Below are 14,531 nucleotides of genomic sequence, written 5' to 3'. Positions count from 1 at the left end.
CAAGTCCTCATGAAATGCTGATGACTTTTCTCCCTACTGCAGCTGTGCTGTACAGCAGCTTTGTGTGTGGATTTGATGTGATGCAGAATCACAGAATGCTAGGGGTTGGGAAGGACCTCTAGCTATCACAAGATGCTTCTGCTGCCTTTCCACAGGTATTCATACCTGAAGTGGCAGGTAGCACCAATTCTCAGTCTCCCAAAATACATTTAGTGCTCTCATTGGTTTGTTTTCTTGCTTATCCAAATATTTCAGTTGCCTCAATTGCATCTTTGTACCAGAAAGCATAAAATTGCCACATTTGCCCCTACCAACAGCTTCAAAAGATGCTGACATGCAGTGTTTGGCATGAGTTTTGTTCTGGTCCATCTCTGTGTGGTTTGGGAGCTCTTGCTGTCTGATATGTTTTAAGGTTCACCATACACAGAACAGTTTTGTTAGTGTAATTGTTCATGAGATCTCATATTTTCCTGGATGCTAGGTAGTGGCTTTTTTTTTATGTTTATTCACCATTTTGTGTCTCCTAGCATTAGCATTTCCTTAGGGAAAGATAGAGAAAGCTCTTACAGCTGAATGCATGGGCTGTGTAGCCAAGGAAATGAGGGCAGTATGCATTGCTAGCCTTACGAAACCAAGTGGCCTCTCTCTCTTTTTCTTATGGCTCTGTTTAACGTTCACTTTTGTTGCTGCAGTGTGCTGCTGATGGGTGTGATGTTTCCTTGGTTGCAAAAACATAGCTGTCTTCCCTGGGTGAAATCCATTGGCTGTGTTTGTATCCAAACTTGTTCCAGATCGTTAGGGCACTAGGACTTGCAAAGAAGTGTTGAATTACTTGGTATATTGTCACTGTCCTTCTGGGGGTTTGTAGTTTTAGTTTGGGGGGTGTGTGTGTTTGGTGGTGTTGGTTTGGGTTCACAGGCTCACAGGATGTTAGGGGTTGTAAGGGACCTCTGGAGATCAAGTCCAACCCCCTGCCAGAGCAGGACTGCTTAATCATATAATCTAGTGCAGGTCACACAGGAATGCATCCAGATGGGTCTTGAAAGCCTCCAGAGAAAGAGACTCCACAACCTTTCTAGGCAGCCTGTTCCAGTGCTCTGGGATGCTTACAGTGAAGAAGTTCCTCCTCATGTTGAGGTGGAACCTGCTATCACAGAGTGCAACTGACGAGAGCCTGTATCCTCCTTCCTGAACCCCAGCCCTCAGATATTTGTAAACAGTTATCAGATCCCTTCTCCGTGGTCTTCTCTGTAGACTTAACAGTCCCAGGTCTCAGCCTTTCCTCATCAGGCAGGGCTCCAGTGCCTCCATCATGCTTGTAGCCCTCCCTTGGACTCTTTCCAGCAGATCCCTGTCCCTCTGGAGCTGGGGAGCCCAGAGCCAGATGCAGTATTCTAAGTGGGGTCTCACCAGGGCAGGGTAGAGGGAGAGGAGAACCTCCCTGGATCTGCTGGACACACTCCTCTGCATGCCCCCCAGGATCCCGTTGGCCTTCTTGTCCCCCAGGACACTTGGCTCTCCCATGCAGAACTTGTTACCCACCAGCACTCCCAGCTCCTTCTCCCTATATGTTTGTTGGGGTTTTGTGTGTTGCCTTTTTTTTTTCCAGTGCCAGCACTGTTTGTTTTAAACATCACAGATACATTTACAGGCTCATGATGCCACCATTGATGTGACCTGAAAGAGAAAGAAGTCAAAATCTGCATGCCTGTTAGGAGTCTGTTCATTGAGAAGAGCAATTAATTAGCAGTTGTTAGTTTCTATTTGGGGCTAGGAGCACAGTGGTAGGGAAAACTGAATAAAGCCCTTAAAGGAGATTAGGTTTACACAGATTAAGATGAGAACTTAATGCCAAGTGCAGTCTAAAAACTGCTTAGTAGTGTTTGTGGTTGATGACTTCTTAGAATGCACAAAATAAAGGCAACTAAATCCAAACATACATCTAAAAATCTAGGGTTTGGACAAAAATGAATGCAGCTGTTGACATTACAGAAGTAAATAGGAAGGTGATGCAAAAGCAAGTCTGCAACAGTTATCTTTAACTACAAGTATGTAATGATTGGATTTACAGCTATGCACTAGCTTGAAAATATGGATTATATGGATCAAGTGCAGAGGCTGAGAAGCCTGCTTTAGTTTACTGCCTGTTACTGTCACTTGGTATTGCTTAACACATTGTAGCTTAGAATGGTGTGCATGGTCTGACTGTGTACTAATTGCAGCTCACTGCTCTTCTGCGTCACAACTATTTGTAGCGGTCAGCATTAAGTGGTTTTGAGCAGAACTTGTGCTGCATTGTCTGTTATAATGAAGGGAAAGTTGTCAGGTGGGTAAGACAGCTCAGATGGAACACTTAAGAAGGAATACCTAAGTGTTTATGGAGTATTTCTGCAAACACCTTACAGCAAAATCTATGTAGGTGTGCTTAGGAAGGAGTAATGGACAGCAGAGCTAATTTCTGCAGGCTGAAATAGTTTGAGGGTTGAATGGTTTTGATGTTTGTTGATGAAATTTGCCAGGCTCAAAAACATAGCATTTGGCTAAGAACTGTAACAGGATGTGTGATTTGCCTTCACTATTGCTCTCTACAACTACCTGAAGGGAGGTTGTAGCCAGGTGGGGGTTGGTCTCTTCTCCCAGTCAACCAGCACCAGAACAAGAGGACACAGTCTCAAGCTGTGCCAGGGGGAGTTTAGGCTGGAGGTGAGGAGAAAGTACTTCACAGAGTAATTAGCCACTGGAATGTTCTACCCAGGGAGGTGGTGGAGTCCCTGTCCCTGGAGGTGTTCAGAAAAGCATTGGATGTGGCACTTGGAGCCACGGTTTAGTTAGTCATGAGGTGTTGGGTGATAGGTTGGACTTGATTTTTGAGGTCTTTTCCAGCCTTACTGATTGTATGATAAGCACTGCTAAGATGCTGATCCCTGAGATGCTTTCAAACCTGTCTTCAAACTTTTACTTCTAACACTTCTGAAAATGGGAGCATCATGTAGAAATGAAATGTGTCCATGCACAGAGGTACTCTGTGAACCCCTGAAAAGCTCATGATCAAAGTGAACATAGGATGGGTTAGATATATTAGCACAGCTGAATGATGGTGAGAAAACACATTACCTGTAAACAGGAAAAGAGGAATTGCTGTCTGGAGGGACAGTAGAAGGTTGTGAGCAGTGTAAGTAAACCATGCCTGTTTTCCTTCTAACTGAAAAGGAAATAGGAAGTGATTTAAAATTATGGCTCAGATTAGACAGTGGTCACTCTTCTAAACTGCTGGAAACAATGATGCTAAAATTCTGGACTTGGATTAGGTTCTGATTTATGTATTTCTTTTAATACAACCTGCATATGGATCCAATTTATGTCAGTAAATCACTCTGACTGCTGTGACCAATGTGTTGATAAGCTCAGAATACTGGACTGTTTGCTCTTGAGAGATGCAGCTTATCATGAGGTCATGCTCTTACAGAAAATCCAGCTTTGATCCACTCATTCTTCTGCAGTTAAAAGCACAGACTGGATCTCAGAGCTTTGATGCTCTGCTCCCTTTATGGAGGGCTAATCCCATCAGTTACCAGTGGCCTGGATATTATAAACAGAGGCATAACTAAATATTCTGTACAACACGAGAGAGATTTTGATCCTATTTTGCCTACTCTTTAAGACTTGAATAGTTGAGGCTGTTGTGTCCCCCTTCTACCTCAAGTCAGGCAAATTTCTTAGAGTAGAGGAGGAGGAAACAGGAGGTGATCTATTACAGGAAAGATCTGGATGTGCTGGAAGGTGTCCAGAGAAGGGCCACGAGGATGAGCAGAGGGCTGGAGCTGCTCTGCTATGGAGACAGCCTGAGAGTGTTGAGGTTATTCAGTCTGGGGAAGAGAAGGCTCCAAGGAGACCTTCTTGTGGCTGTCCAGTATCAGGAGGGGGCTTACAAGAAAGCTGAGGAGGGTATTGGGTAGCGATAGGACTGGGGGGATGTAACAAAACTGGAAATGGGGACCTCAGAGGTCCATAGTGGGACTTGTGCTGTTTAATATTTTTATCAATGACACAGACAGTGAGCTTGAGTGCACCATCAGCAAGCCTGCAGATGGCACCAAGCTGAGTGGTGTGGTCAATACACCAGAGGGAGAGCATGTCATCCAGAGGGACCTGGAAAAGCTGGAGAGGTGGCCCAGGTGAACCTCAGGAGGCTCAAAAAAAGCAGGTGCAGGGTTCTGTACCTGGGTCAGAACAATCCTCACTGTCAATCCAGGCTGGGAGAGGAGGAGACAGAAAGCAGCCCTGCAGAAAAGGACTTGGGGGTGCTGATTGGTGAGAAGCTGGACAGGAGCAGGCAGTGTGAGCTTGCAGCTCACATCCTGGGCTGTATCCAAAGCAGCACTGCCAGCAGATCCAGAGTGGGGATTCTGGCACTTCGCTCTGCTCTGGGGAGATCTCACCTGGAGCACTGTGTGCAGCTATGGAGCCCTCAATATAGGGAGGACATGGACCTGATGGAGAGGGTCCAGAGGAGGGCCACGAAAATGATAAAGGGGTTGGAGCAGCTCTGCTATGAGGACAGGCTGAGGGAGCTGGGGGTGTTCAGCCTGCAGGAGAGAAGGCTCTGGGGAAACCTAATGGTACCCTGCCAGTACCTGAAGGGGGCTGCAGGAAGGATGGAGAGAGACTGTTTGCAAAGGCCTGTGGTGATAGGATGAAGGGCAATGGCTTTAAGCTGTAGAAGAGCAGATTTAGATTGGCTGTTAGGAACAATCTATGAGGGTAGTGGATCACTGGCACAGGTTGCCCAGAGAGGTTGTTGGGGCCACTTTCCTGGAGATATTCAAGGTGAGGCTCAATGAGGCCCTGGGCAGCCTGATCTAGTTGGGCATGTCAGCCTCATGAGGTTCAACAAGACCAAGTGCAGGGTCCTGCAGCTGGGCCGAGGCTATCCCAGGCACAAATCCAGGGTGGGCTGGGACTGGCTGGAAAGCAGCCCTGAGGAGAGAGACTTGGGGGTGTTGGTGGAGGAGAAGCTCACCAGGAGCTCTCAGTGTGCACTTGCAGCCCAGGATCTGATTGGCAAGAGAAGTGTGGCCAGCAAGTCGAGGGAGGGAATTCTCCCCCTCTGCTCAGCTCTGGTGAGACCACACCTGGAGAACTGCCTCCAGGTCTGGAGCCACTGTTACAAGAGGGATCTGGAGGTGCTGGAAGGTGTCCAGAGAAGGGCCAGGAGGATGAGCAGAGGGCTGGAGCACCTCTCCTATGAGGACAGACTGAAGGAGTTGGGGCTGTTCAGTCTGGAGAAGAGAAGGCTCTGAGGAGACTTAATTGTGGCCTTCCAGTACCTGAAGGGGGCTACAAGAAGGCCGGGGAGGGACTGCTCAGGATCTCAGGGAGTGATAGGACTAGGGGGAATGGAATGAAGCTGGAGGTGGGGAGATTCAGGCTGGAGGTGAGGATGAAGTTCTTCCCCATGAGAGTGGTGAAGCCCTGGAATAGGTTGTCCAGGGAGGTGGTTGGGGCCCTGTCCCTGGAGGTGTTTAAGCCCAGGCTGGATGAGGCTCTGGCCAGGCTGATCTAGTGTGGGGTGTCCCTGCCCATGGCAGGGGGTTTGGAAGTAGATGATCCTTGTGGTCCCTTCCAACCCTGACTGATACTATGATACTATGTCCCTGCTGACTGTGGGGAGGTCAGAGTGGATGACCTTTGGAGGTCCCTTCTGGCCCAGACTGTTGTATGATTCTATCATTCAGATTGGGTGTTGAGAAGAATTTCTTCCCCATGAGGGTGGTGAGAGCCTGGCACAGGTTGCCCAGGGAGGTGGTGGAAGCCTCATGCCTGGAAGTTTTTGAGGCCAGGCTGGATGTGGCTGTGAGCATCCTGCTGTAGCATGAGGTGTCCCTGCCTGTGGCAGGGGAGTTGGCACTAGATGATCCTTGAGGTGCCTTCCAACCCTGAGCATTCTGTGATACACAGGCTCGCAGTTGATGCCTCTGAGAACAATCATATTGTAAGGAAACACTATATATGATAAAAAGCCCTGTAGTAAAAAGTCTTCTAAATAGAGTATTTAAGGGTGGTTGAAAATCCAATGGCATTTGAACCTACTGATTCTTACTTGTTCACTGACTGTACCCAACTGCTTTTCCAGTTGCTGTTTCTCTGGGTAAGATCTAAAGCAAAGCTTTCAGTTGTACCTTTTCTTTTTCTTAGGATCGGAAGCTGTCCAAGTCAGAGAGGCAGAGATTTAAAGAAGAAGCTGGGATGCTGAAAGGGCTTCAACATCCCAATATTGTCAGGTTCTATGATTCCTGGGAGTCTACAGTCAAAGGAAAAAAGTGTATTGTTCTGGTGACAGAACTCATGACATCTGGAACGTTGAAAACGTAAGTAAATGAAGGCACCTCAAAGCATGTAGCAACTCCTGGCACAAAACCAGAGCCCTGGAAATAGGTTATAGTTCAGAATGGGTGAAAACACAGCCCTTTTGCTGAGGGCTGAGCTTCTATAGGGAAATTCTCCTTTAAAAGGAGTCTTACTTGCAGTGCAGGGTATGGCAGAACATCCTGCAAGTCAGCAAGCTCATCAGATTTTCCCTTTTGATGGCCTAGTTAATGAAGCACATGCAGAAATCTTCCAGGTTTTGAGAGCTCAGGAAGAGAATGATCTATTTTAACTTGACAGATGCTCGTTTTGTTTTCCTCTCCAACTGCTTTCTATTTAGGATGAGATGATTTGTAAAGTTAGAAACGTGAATCAATTCACCTCCTTTGGGACCTTTTGGGTGTTACTACGTGGAAAATAATATGTAAAATTAACACCAAAACAACAACAAAAAACCCCACCAAGAACAACCACCCCCCTCCTCCCCCCAGCCCACCACCGGCAGCAAAACGCCACCAAAGCAACACCAAACCTCACCAAAACCCCCACGACCTCTTTGTTTAGCTGACACTTCAGGAAGTAGTAGCTGACAAAAACGTCGGTCTGCAGATGCGTGCAGTTGCAGCCTGTGGAGTAGCTGAGTGAAGCTAGGTCTGTCTTTAATCCCGAGTTACAAGTAGATGCCAGCAAATCAGGCTGCTGCGAGGGCCCTCTAGTGGTGCGCGGAGCCTGTGGGGAGCCGCGCTGAAATCTCACCTTTGTCTTGCGCTGTGGAGACCTGCCGAGTGGTGAGGTAGTTCAGGAGCATCCAGTCAAGGTGAAAAGAAAATCGCCAGCATTTCAAGTTCAAGGAGTGTGGGTCGATGTCTTAATTCAGTGCCTCTTTAAGTCTTGGAGAGAGGCAGTCAAGTCCAAAATGTGAAAGCAAGCTGTAGGAACTGGAGCCAGTGTGCAATCTATTTGGTTAAAATAGCCTGCCAATGTCTTGTGTGTTTGATCGTGTGTTGATAGCCACAGGTGGGCAAAAATGGCTCTTGGGGAGTATGCAATCACAGGGAAGTGTTTGCTGCTTGAAATAGTACTGGAGGGCTGAAGATACTGCAGCTTTCTGTTTAGCTGTGTGTTCAGGGAAGACTTTTCTGAGGTTAAGGTATTTCACCTAGAATAATAATCTGTTGCTTCCTGTGCTGTTTTCAGGGCAGGAGTAAAATAAGTTTTACAACTCTGTACAGCTGCCCTTGGAAATTTGCCTAACTCTGTGCTAGAACATGGAGTGTTGGATGTAACTTCTTTTCCCTTTCACTCCTTTCTCCTCTTTACATATTTTAATATTTGGAGTGACTTGTTATTTGGTTGCATGATCTGGATGGTTAATAATAGACAATTATGAAGTAGGGTGTTGGTAGGAAGAAATACTTCAGAAGCTGGAGGTGAGGAGGAAGTTCTTCCCCATGAGAGTGGTGAAGCCCTGGAATGGGTTGTCCAGGGAGGTGGTTGGGGCGCCATCCCTGGAGGTGTTTAAGCCCAGGCTGGGTGAGGCTCTGGCCAGGCTGATCTAGTGTGGGGACCTGGGGGTGCTGATTGACACCCGCCTAAACATGAGCCAGCAGTGTGCCCAGGTGGCCAAGAGGGCCAATGGCATCCTGGCCTGTATTAGGAATAGTGTGGCCAGCAGGAGCAGGGAGGTCATTGTGCCCCTGGACTCTGCATTGGTTAGGCCACATCTTGAGTACTGTGTCCAGTTTTGGGCCCCTCAGTTTAAGGACATTGAGACACTTGAAGGTGTCCAGAGAAGGGCAACAAGGCTGGGGAGAGGCCTTGAGCACAGCCCTGTGAGGAGAGGCTGAGGGAGCTGGGGTTGTTTAGCCTGGAGAAGAGAAGGCTCAGGGGAGACCTCATTGCCCTCTACAACTACCTGAAAGGTGGTTGTAGACAGGAGGGGGTTGATCTCTTCTCCCAGGCAACCAGCACCAGAACAAGAGGACACAGTCTCAAGCTGCACCAGGGGAGGTTTAGGCTGGAGGTGAGGAGAAAGTTCTTCATTGAGAGAGTCATTTGTCACTGGAATGGGCTGCCCAGGGAGGTGGTGGAGTCACCGTCCCTGGAGGTGTTCAAGGGGAGATTGGACGTGGCACTTGGTCTAGTTGTGAGGTCTGTTGGAACAGGTTGGACTTGATGATCCTTGGGGTCTCTTCCAACCTTGGTTATACTGTGAGACTGTGTCCCTGCCCATGGCAGGGGGGTTGGACCTAGATGATCCCTATGGTCCCTTCCAACCCTGACTGATACTATGATAAGATTTGCTGGCTCTCAGGTACCAAAGGTGTTTCTGTTGTATGAGAAATACCCTAATAAGCTGTTAAATTGAACATACTTTGAACTGCAGACTTCTGGATGAGTTTTTTCCCCCCTGTTACAATTGTGATTTAGTTTAGTTCTTGTCCATTTCACTTGAGACTTGACAGGTAAGCTATCTGGAAAATGTCTGGTGTGCCAAACTTAATAGGAAGTATTTCATGTACCTCTCCCATATTCCTAGATGTATTCTGCACACTTGCTTATGATTTTTGGCTGACTGAGAATTACTTCCATGCTTTCTTCATTAGCTGCATTTAATACAAGTGATCCCTTCCTTGTTTTGAGACTTGGGACATAGACTTTGTTGTCACTTGATGTGAAAAAAGTGAAGCCAAGGAAAGTGTGGTGATATCTTAAAGTAATGTTTTCCCTGGTTTTCTTTTTGTGTTTTATACCTTTCAATATACATACAAAGGTAAATTATTGTGGATTCTTCTTTTCAAATACTCTCTGGGCAGATTTCTGCAGAAACTGTATACCAGTGGAAAACTTTAACAGTTCCATTCTCGTAAAGAATTAAATTGTTTTCTGGTATTTTATGCTATGATGGAATTAAAGTATTGGAAAACAACCAAGTTATCCAAGTCTTAATTATACTATTGATGCAGACAGCAATTCTTCATCTGGCTTAGGTCTCAGCCACTGGTTCTGTCTGAGGCCATTGTAGTCTTGGTTCACTCCTTTGGGTGAACATTATCTGGTGGTATGTGCTTTCATAACTACTTTGCTAACGTAGCTCATGGAGCTATTGGAAACCCTGCTGTGATGCTATAGGTCAGCAGCCTTCCTGCTTAAAAAAAACCAACCAGGAAAACAGCCAAACCTTGAGACAAAGCCAAACTCTTAGCTGCTTTCTCTCTATTCATTGAAGCTGACTTGTAAGAAAGCCTTGATCTCATCTCTGCTTGCATTCTGTGCAGAGATCAAGTGTGTCTCTTGAAAAATTCACTACTACCCTGGAAAATAGAGAAGAGAATGTCAAGCAGGAACAAATGCAGTAGAAGGCCAGCAAGATGGTCAGGTATCTGCTCTGTGAGGAGGGGCTGAGGGAATGGGACTTGGTGATCCTGAAGAGGAGGATCCTTTGGGAGTGACCTGACGGCAACCTTCCAGAGTATATGAGGGAGTCAGGCTCTTCACGGTGGTGCATGGTAGGAGAAGTTGAGACAACAAGCATTAACTGAAACAGAAGAGAATCAAACTGAAGTAAGAAACTGTATCAGTGGTGACAGGGAGTAGAACAGGCTGTCCCAAGACACTGTGCAGGCTCTCTCCTTGGAGATACTAGAAATTGTCTGGATACAGCACAGAGTAACCATGTCTGACTTCATGGCAGAAATATAAACTAGGAACCTTTGGATTGCTCTTCAAGGCTGAATTATCCTATGATACTAGAAAAAAACAAAACTAAACCAACCACCAAAACCAAGAAACCATACTGGCTAGCAGGGTTATCTTTGTATTTTTTGTTTATATATCCTTCCATTTTAAAATGGTTGCTGTCTTGAGTGACATGTGGCTTAGCTCCTGGCACTGGTATGGAGAAATGACACCAGGACTGCAGGATGCTTGGGTGATGGATAGGCCAAGATCCTTAGAGATGCTGGCAGTGGACTAGCATATTTGAAATGAAGAATGTAGTTAGGCATACCAGATCACAGTATCACCCAAGTTGGAAGAGACCTCAAAGATCGAGTCCAACCTGTCACCACAGACCTCAGGACTAGACCATGGCACCAAGTGCCACATCCAATCCCCTCTTGAACACCTCCAGGGATGGGGACTCCACCACCTCCCTGGGCAGCACATTCCAATGGCAAATGACTCTCTCTGTGAAGATCTTTCTTCTCACCTCCAGCCTAAACTTCCCCTGGCACAGCTTGAGACTGTGTCCCCTTGTTCGGGTGCTGGTTGCTAGAGAGAAGAGACCAACTCCCTCCTGGCTACAACCACCTTTCAGGTAGTTGTAGAGGGCAATGAGGTCACCCCTGAGCCTCCTCTTCTCCAGGCTAAACAACCCCAGCTCCCTCAGCCTCTTCTCACAGGGCTGTGCTCAAGGCTTCTCCCCAGCCTTGTTGCCCTTCTCTGGACACCTTCAAGTGTCTCGATGTCCTTAAACTGAGGGGCCCAGAACTGGACACAGGACTCAAGGTGTGGCCTAACCAATGCAGAGTCCAGGGGCACAATGACTTCCCTGCTCCTGCTGGCCACACTATTCCTAATGCAGGCCAGGATGCCACTGGCCCTCTTGGCCACCTGGGCACACTGCTGGCTCATGTTTAGGCAGCTGTCAATCAGTACCCCCAGGTCCCTCTCTGTTTGGCAGCTCTCAGCCACTCTGACCCCAGCCTGTAGCTCTGCATGGGGTTGCTGTGGCCAAAGTGCAGCCCCTGGCACTTGGACTTGTTGAATGCCATCCTGTTGGCCTCTGCCCATCTGTCCAGTCGGTCGAGGTCCCTCTGCAGAGCCCTTCAGCCCTCTAACTGACCAACATGTGCTCCCAGCTTGGTGTCATCTGCAAATTTGCTGATGACTGACTCAATGCCCTTGTCCAGATCATCAATGAAGATATTACAGAGGCTGGGGCCCAGCACTGATCCCTGGGGCACACCACTGGTGCCTGGCTGCCAGCTGGCTGTGGCACCATTCACCACCACTCTCTGGGCTCGGCCCTCCAGCCAGTTCCCAACCCAGCACAGAGTGTTGCTGTCCAAGCCACAAGCTGACAGCTTAGCCAGCAGTTTGATGTGGGGGACGGTGTCAAGGGCCTGAAGTGCCCATGCCTTGTGATCTTTGGAACATGCTCAAGAGAGATGAATGAGGGAGTCAGGCTCTTCATGGTGGTGTATGGTAGGAGAAGTTGAGACAAGAGCAAGAATTCAAATGGAAGCTGATGTGATTCAGAACCTCCTTCAGTTTGTCTCCTTCCTTGGCTTTCCCTTTTCCATGCCTGTTGTTATGTTCTGAGTCTTAATTATCTTCTGGATCTGGCTCCAGATTGCTTTTACTGATCTGTGTCCACAGCAGAATTATTGGTAGCAACTCAGTTTTTGAGATCTTCTTTTCAACTGGAGAAATTGAAGTAAAAGGGATTAATATCCTGCGTTTTTGCCTTGGTGTTGATTCCAGAGTTTTGGCAATGGCTTTCTCCCGGTTAAGTGGATGTGCAGGAGAGATTGAGGAGTACTACAGAGGAATTGAACATGTCTTGGTCTTATTTGAATATTGGAGTTGTGAGTCCCTGCTGGTCCCAGAATTCATTACTGGTCTTGCAAGAGTGTGAAACTGGTCTGTGAGATTCTGCCTGAGTAATATTGGCTGAGCAAGAGTAAACTCCTTGCTCTATGCAGCAGGCTACTTCGTTTCTCTAAATGTATTGCAGCCCAGATTTTTTTCAGAAGGAACAAAACAACTCCACTTCAGATTGTTTTACCCAAAGAAAGCTTGTGAGAATTTGTTGCTGGAAAACACCTTACACTGTCACAGGTTATTCACCTTATGACATCTCCAGTCTGTTGAAGTTAAGGTGTTGATTAAGGTCATAGTCTGAGGTCAGAAACACTGGAAAACTCTTTTGGTATGAAATGTGGCTCCTCTGATGTGGGATTTTTAAAAGTATCAATTAAAGTTGGTTCACATTCTGCCTGTAAGGGGGATACTGGCTTTACATATGAGCTTTCACGTCAGTTACTTGGCAGAAGTTGATTTGTAAAGGTTTCCTGCCCCATCCATATTTGTTATAGTTTGCAGCAGTGAGTAGTACCAGTCAGATTAAGATGATCAAACCCTGTCCTGCACCAGGGAAATCTCTAAGAATTTCTAATTTCCTTGACTATTGGACAAACAAATATTTAGCAGAATTAGAGTATAACCTGGAAACCTTGACCAGAGTGTTTGGACTAATATTCATAACTATGCTATAAGCAATGCAGAGCTCTCTCACAGTTTGCAGTACTCCTCTGCTTACTTGGTTGTTACTAGCATTTTGCCTCTGGTGCCCCACCTTCTCACCCAGCCATACTGAATCAAGGAAAAGTTTGTAGTTATTTCAGCAGTTTCAGGATAAAATGGCAACAACCTCCCCTTTAGCTGACTAGATAAATAATTGTAGTAATGAGTAAGGCTTTAGCTCTTTGTCAGGGAAAGTGTCTTGAAACTTGGCAGGCCGACTGCCTGATTACCGTAGGGTGATTTTGTATGCAAATAAATGATTAGCTATAGATCAATGATACGGCATCATCTACTCCCTGTTAGCAGAACCTGTTTAACCCACTGTTACTTTTTCATTAGGTATCTGAAAAGATTTAAAGTGATGAAGATTAAAGTGCTCCGGAGCTGGTGCCGGCAGATCCTGAAAGGCTTGCAGTTTCTGCACACCCGCACTCCTCCCATCATTCACAGAGACTTAAAATGTGACAACATCTTCATTACTGGCCCCACTGGATCAGTGAAGATTGGAGACCTTGGCCTGGCAACCCTGAAAAGAGCTTCTTTTGCCAAAAGTGTGATAGGTAAGCCTCTCCTGTTTTGGAGGCTGATGAGCCTTTTCCTGGTTGGAAACTTGAGACTCTTACGGTTTCAAACTTACGGTCAAAGCTTGAAAACACAGGCTTTGTGTCTTGGCTGCTGAGGTTATTCTGTGTTCTTGATGACATCACATGTTGAATATTGGTTATACTTTTGATATTTGTATATTAACATCAAGTATTTTGGAATAGAGATTCATTGCCCTGCCCAACAATTTGGTGCAACATTGTTGATAAAACCGCTCTTGACTGCAAATAACTCTCAGCTTTCATACGATGCTGCTTCAAGAAATGTACAAGTGCATTTCATTTTGCTGACCAAACAACATTTTGATCTTTAGTATAGCACTGATTTATAGAGCCAATTATTTTTTTAGTGTTGTCACCAAGGTTAATATTAAATCTTACACCTGTAAAGCAATCAGAAACGTAGGTATGTCAAAGTCAATCGCTGTTATATCACCGTCAGCCTGTGGTGTAATGGCTTACTCCAGGAGTCTATAGAATGTGAATTTGTGTGAGCTGGGAGGATGTATTGGGGAAGTCTTGCCTTACAGTGGCTCTGCTTTTGTGCATAGCCTAAGAATGTTTTCCAGAAATTGGTTGGATGGAACTGGTGTAGTCTGTCCTGGAAATTCTTGAAAGAATTGGTTTTATCAGCTCTGTTTTTGTAGTTGGGAATGAAGTCGCTTTCACTCTCAGTATTTAGAGCTTGCTAAAATGCAGTATTACTCAACAGTCCTATACTAGATTCCTAGATGGGATCAATGGTGTATCAATGGTCTTGCAAGCTATCGCTGAAATATTTCCTGCTTCTTTACCAGGTCAAAGTGTTAATAGGCAAACAAAGCACATAGGGTCAAAAGAGGGGGGGAAAATAATGTTCTTAAGCATTCTCATCTTACTCAAATTTATCATTGGGATATTACCACTTCCTATCTAGCTCTCTGTTAACAATTAGCCTTTGGACAAAAGCCTGCAATTGCATTCTCTTAGTTGAGTGTGGTGAAACATCTGTAAACTGCCTTGAATCTGGTGTCTGCAGGAAATAATTCTTTGCTTAAATTTACAGCTAGCAAACTCACATCTCTGGCTTAAATTAAATCTGATCATACAGTGCAGTCCCTTTGCTCACAGAGGGGCTGCTGTGATGCTTCACTGGGCAATAATTCTCTGCACACTTTTGAAATGGGACTTGTTGAATCTCACGCTCTATGCCTGTAACTCAATCTCTCTGTATTTCTGAGTATTTTTGACTGTAGGATGTCCCTCACTAATGCC

General features: G+C 46.1%; 1 protein-coding gene across 17 annotated transcripts in view; it reads left to right on the top strand.

Moving 5' to 3' along the window:
• The window catches only part of WNK1 (WNK lysine deficient protein kinase 1), a 116,818-nt gene that overhangs the window by 34,673 nt on the left and 67,614 nt on the right, over positions 1-14,531 (top strand). For all 17 annotated transcript variants that reach the window (XM_054167773.1, XM_054167772.1, XM_054167782.1 and 14 more), the window contains 2 exons: positions 6,196-6,368; positions 13,015-13,235. In XM_054167773.1, coding sequence (XP_054023748.1) covers positions 6,196-6,368; positions 13,015-13,235 — 394 coding nt within the window. The remainder of the gene's footprint in view (positions 1-6,195; positions 6,369-13,014; positions 13,236-14,531) is intronic.

This window comes from Dryobates pubescens, chromosome 15 (genome assembly GCF_014839835.1).
Source record: "Dryobates pubescens isolate bDryPub1 chromosome 15, bDryPub1.pri, whole genome shotgun sequence".
Classification (NCBI taxonomy): domain Eukaryota; kingdom Metazoa; phylum Chordata; class Aves; order Piciformes; family Picidae; genus Dryobates; species Dryobates pubescens.
Note: the sequence above shows the minus strand (reverse complement) of the source record. Positions and strands in the feature narration are given on the sequence as shown.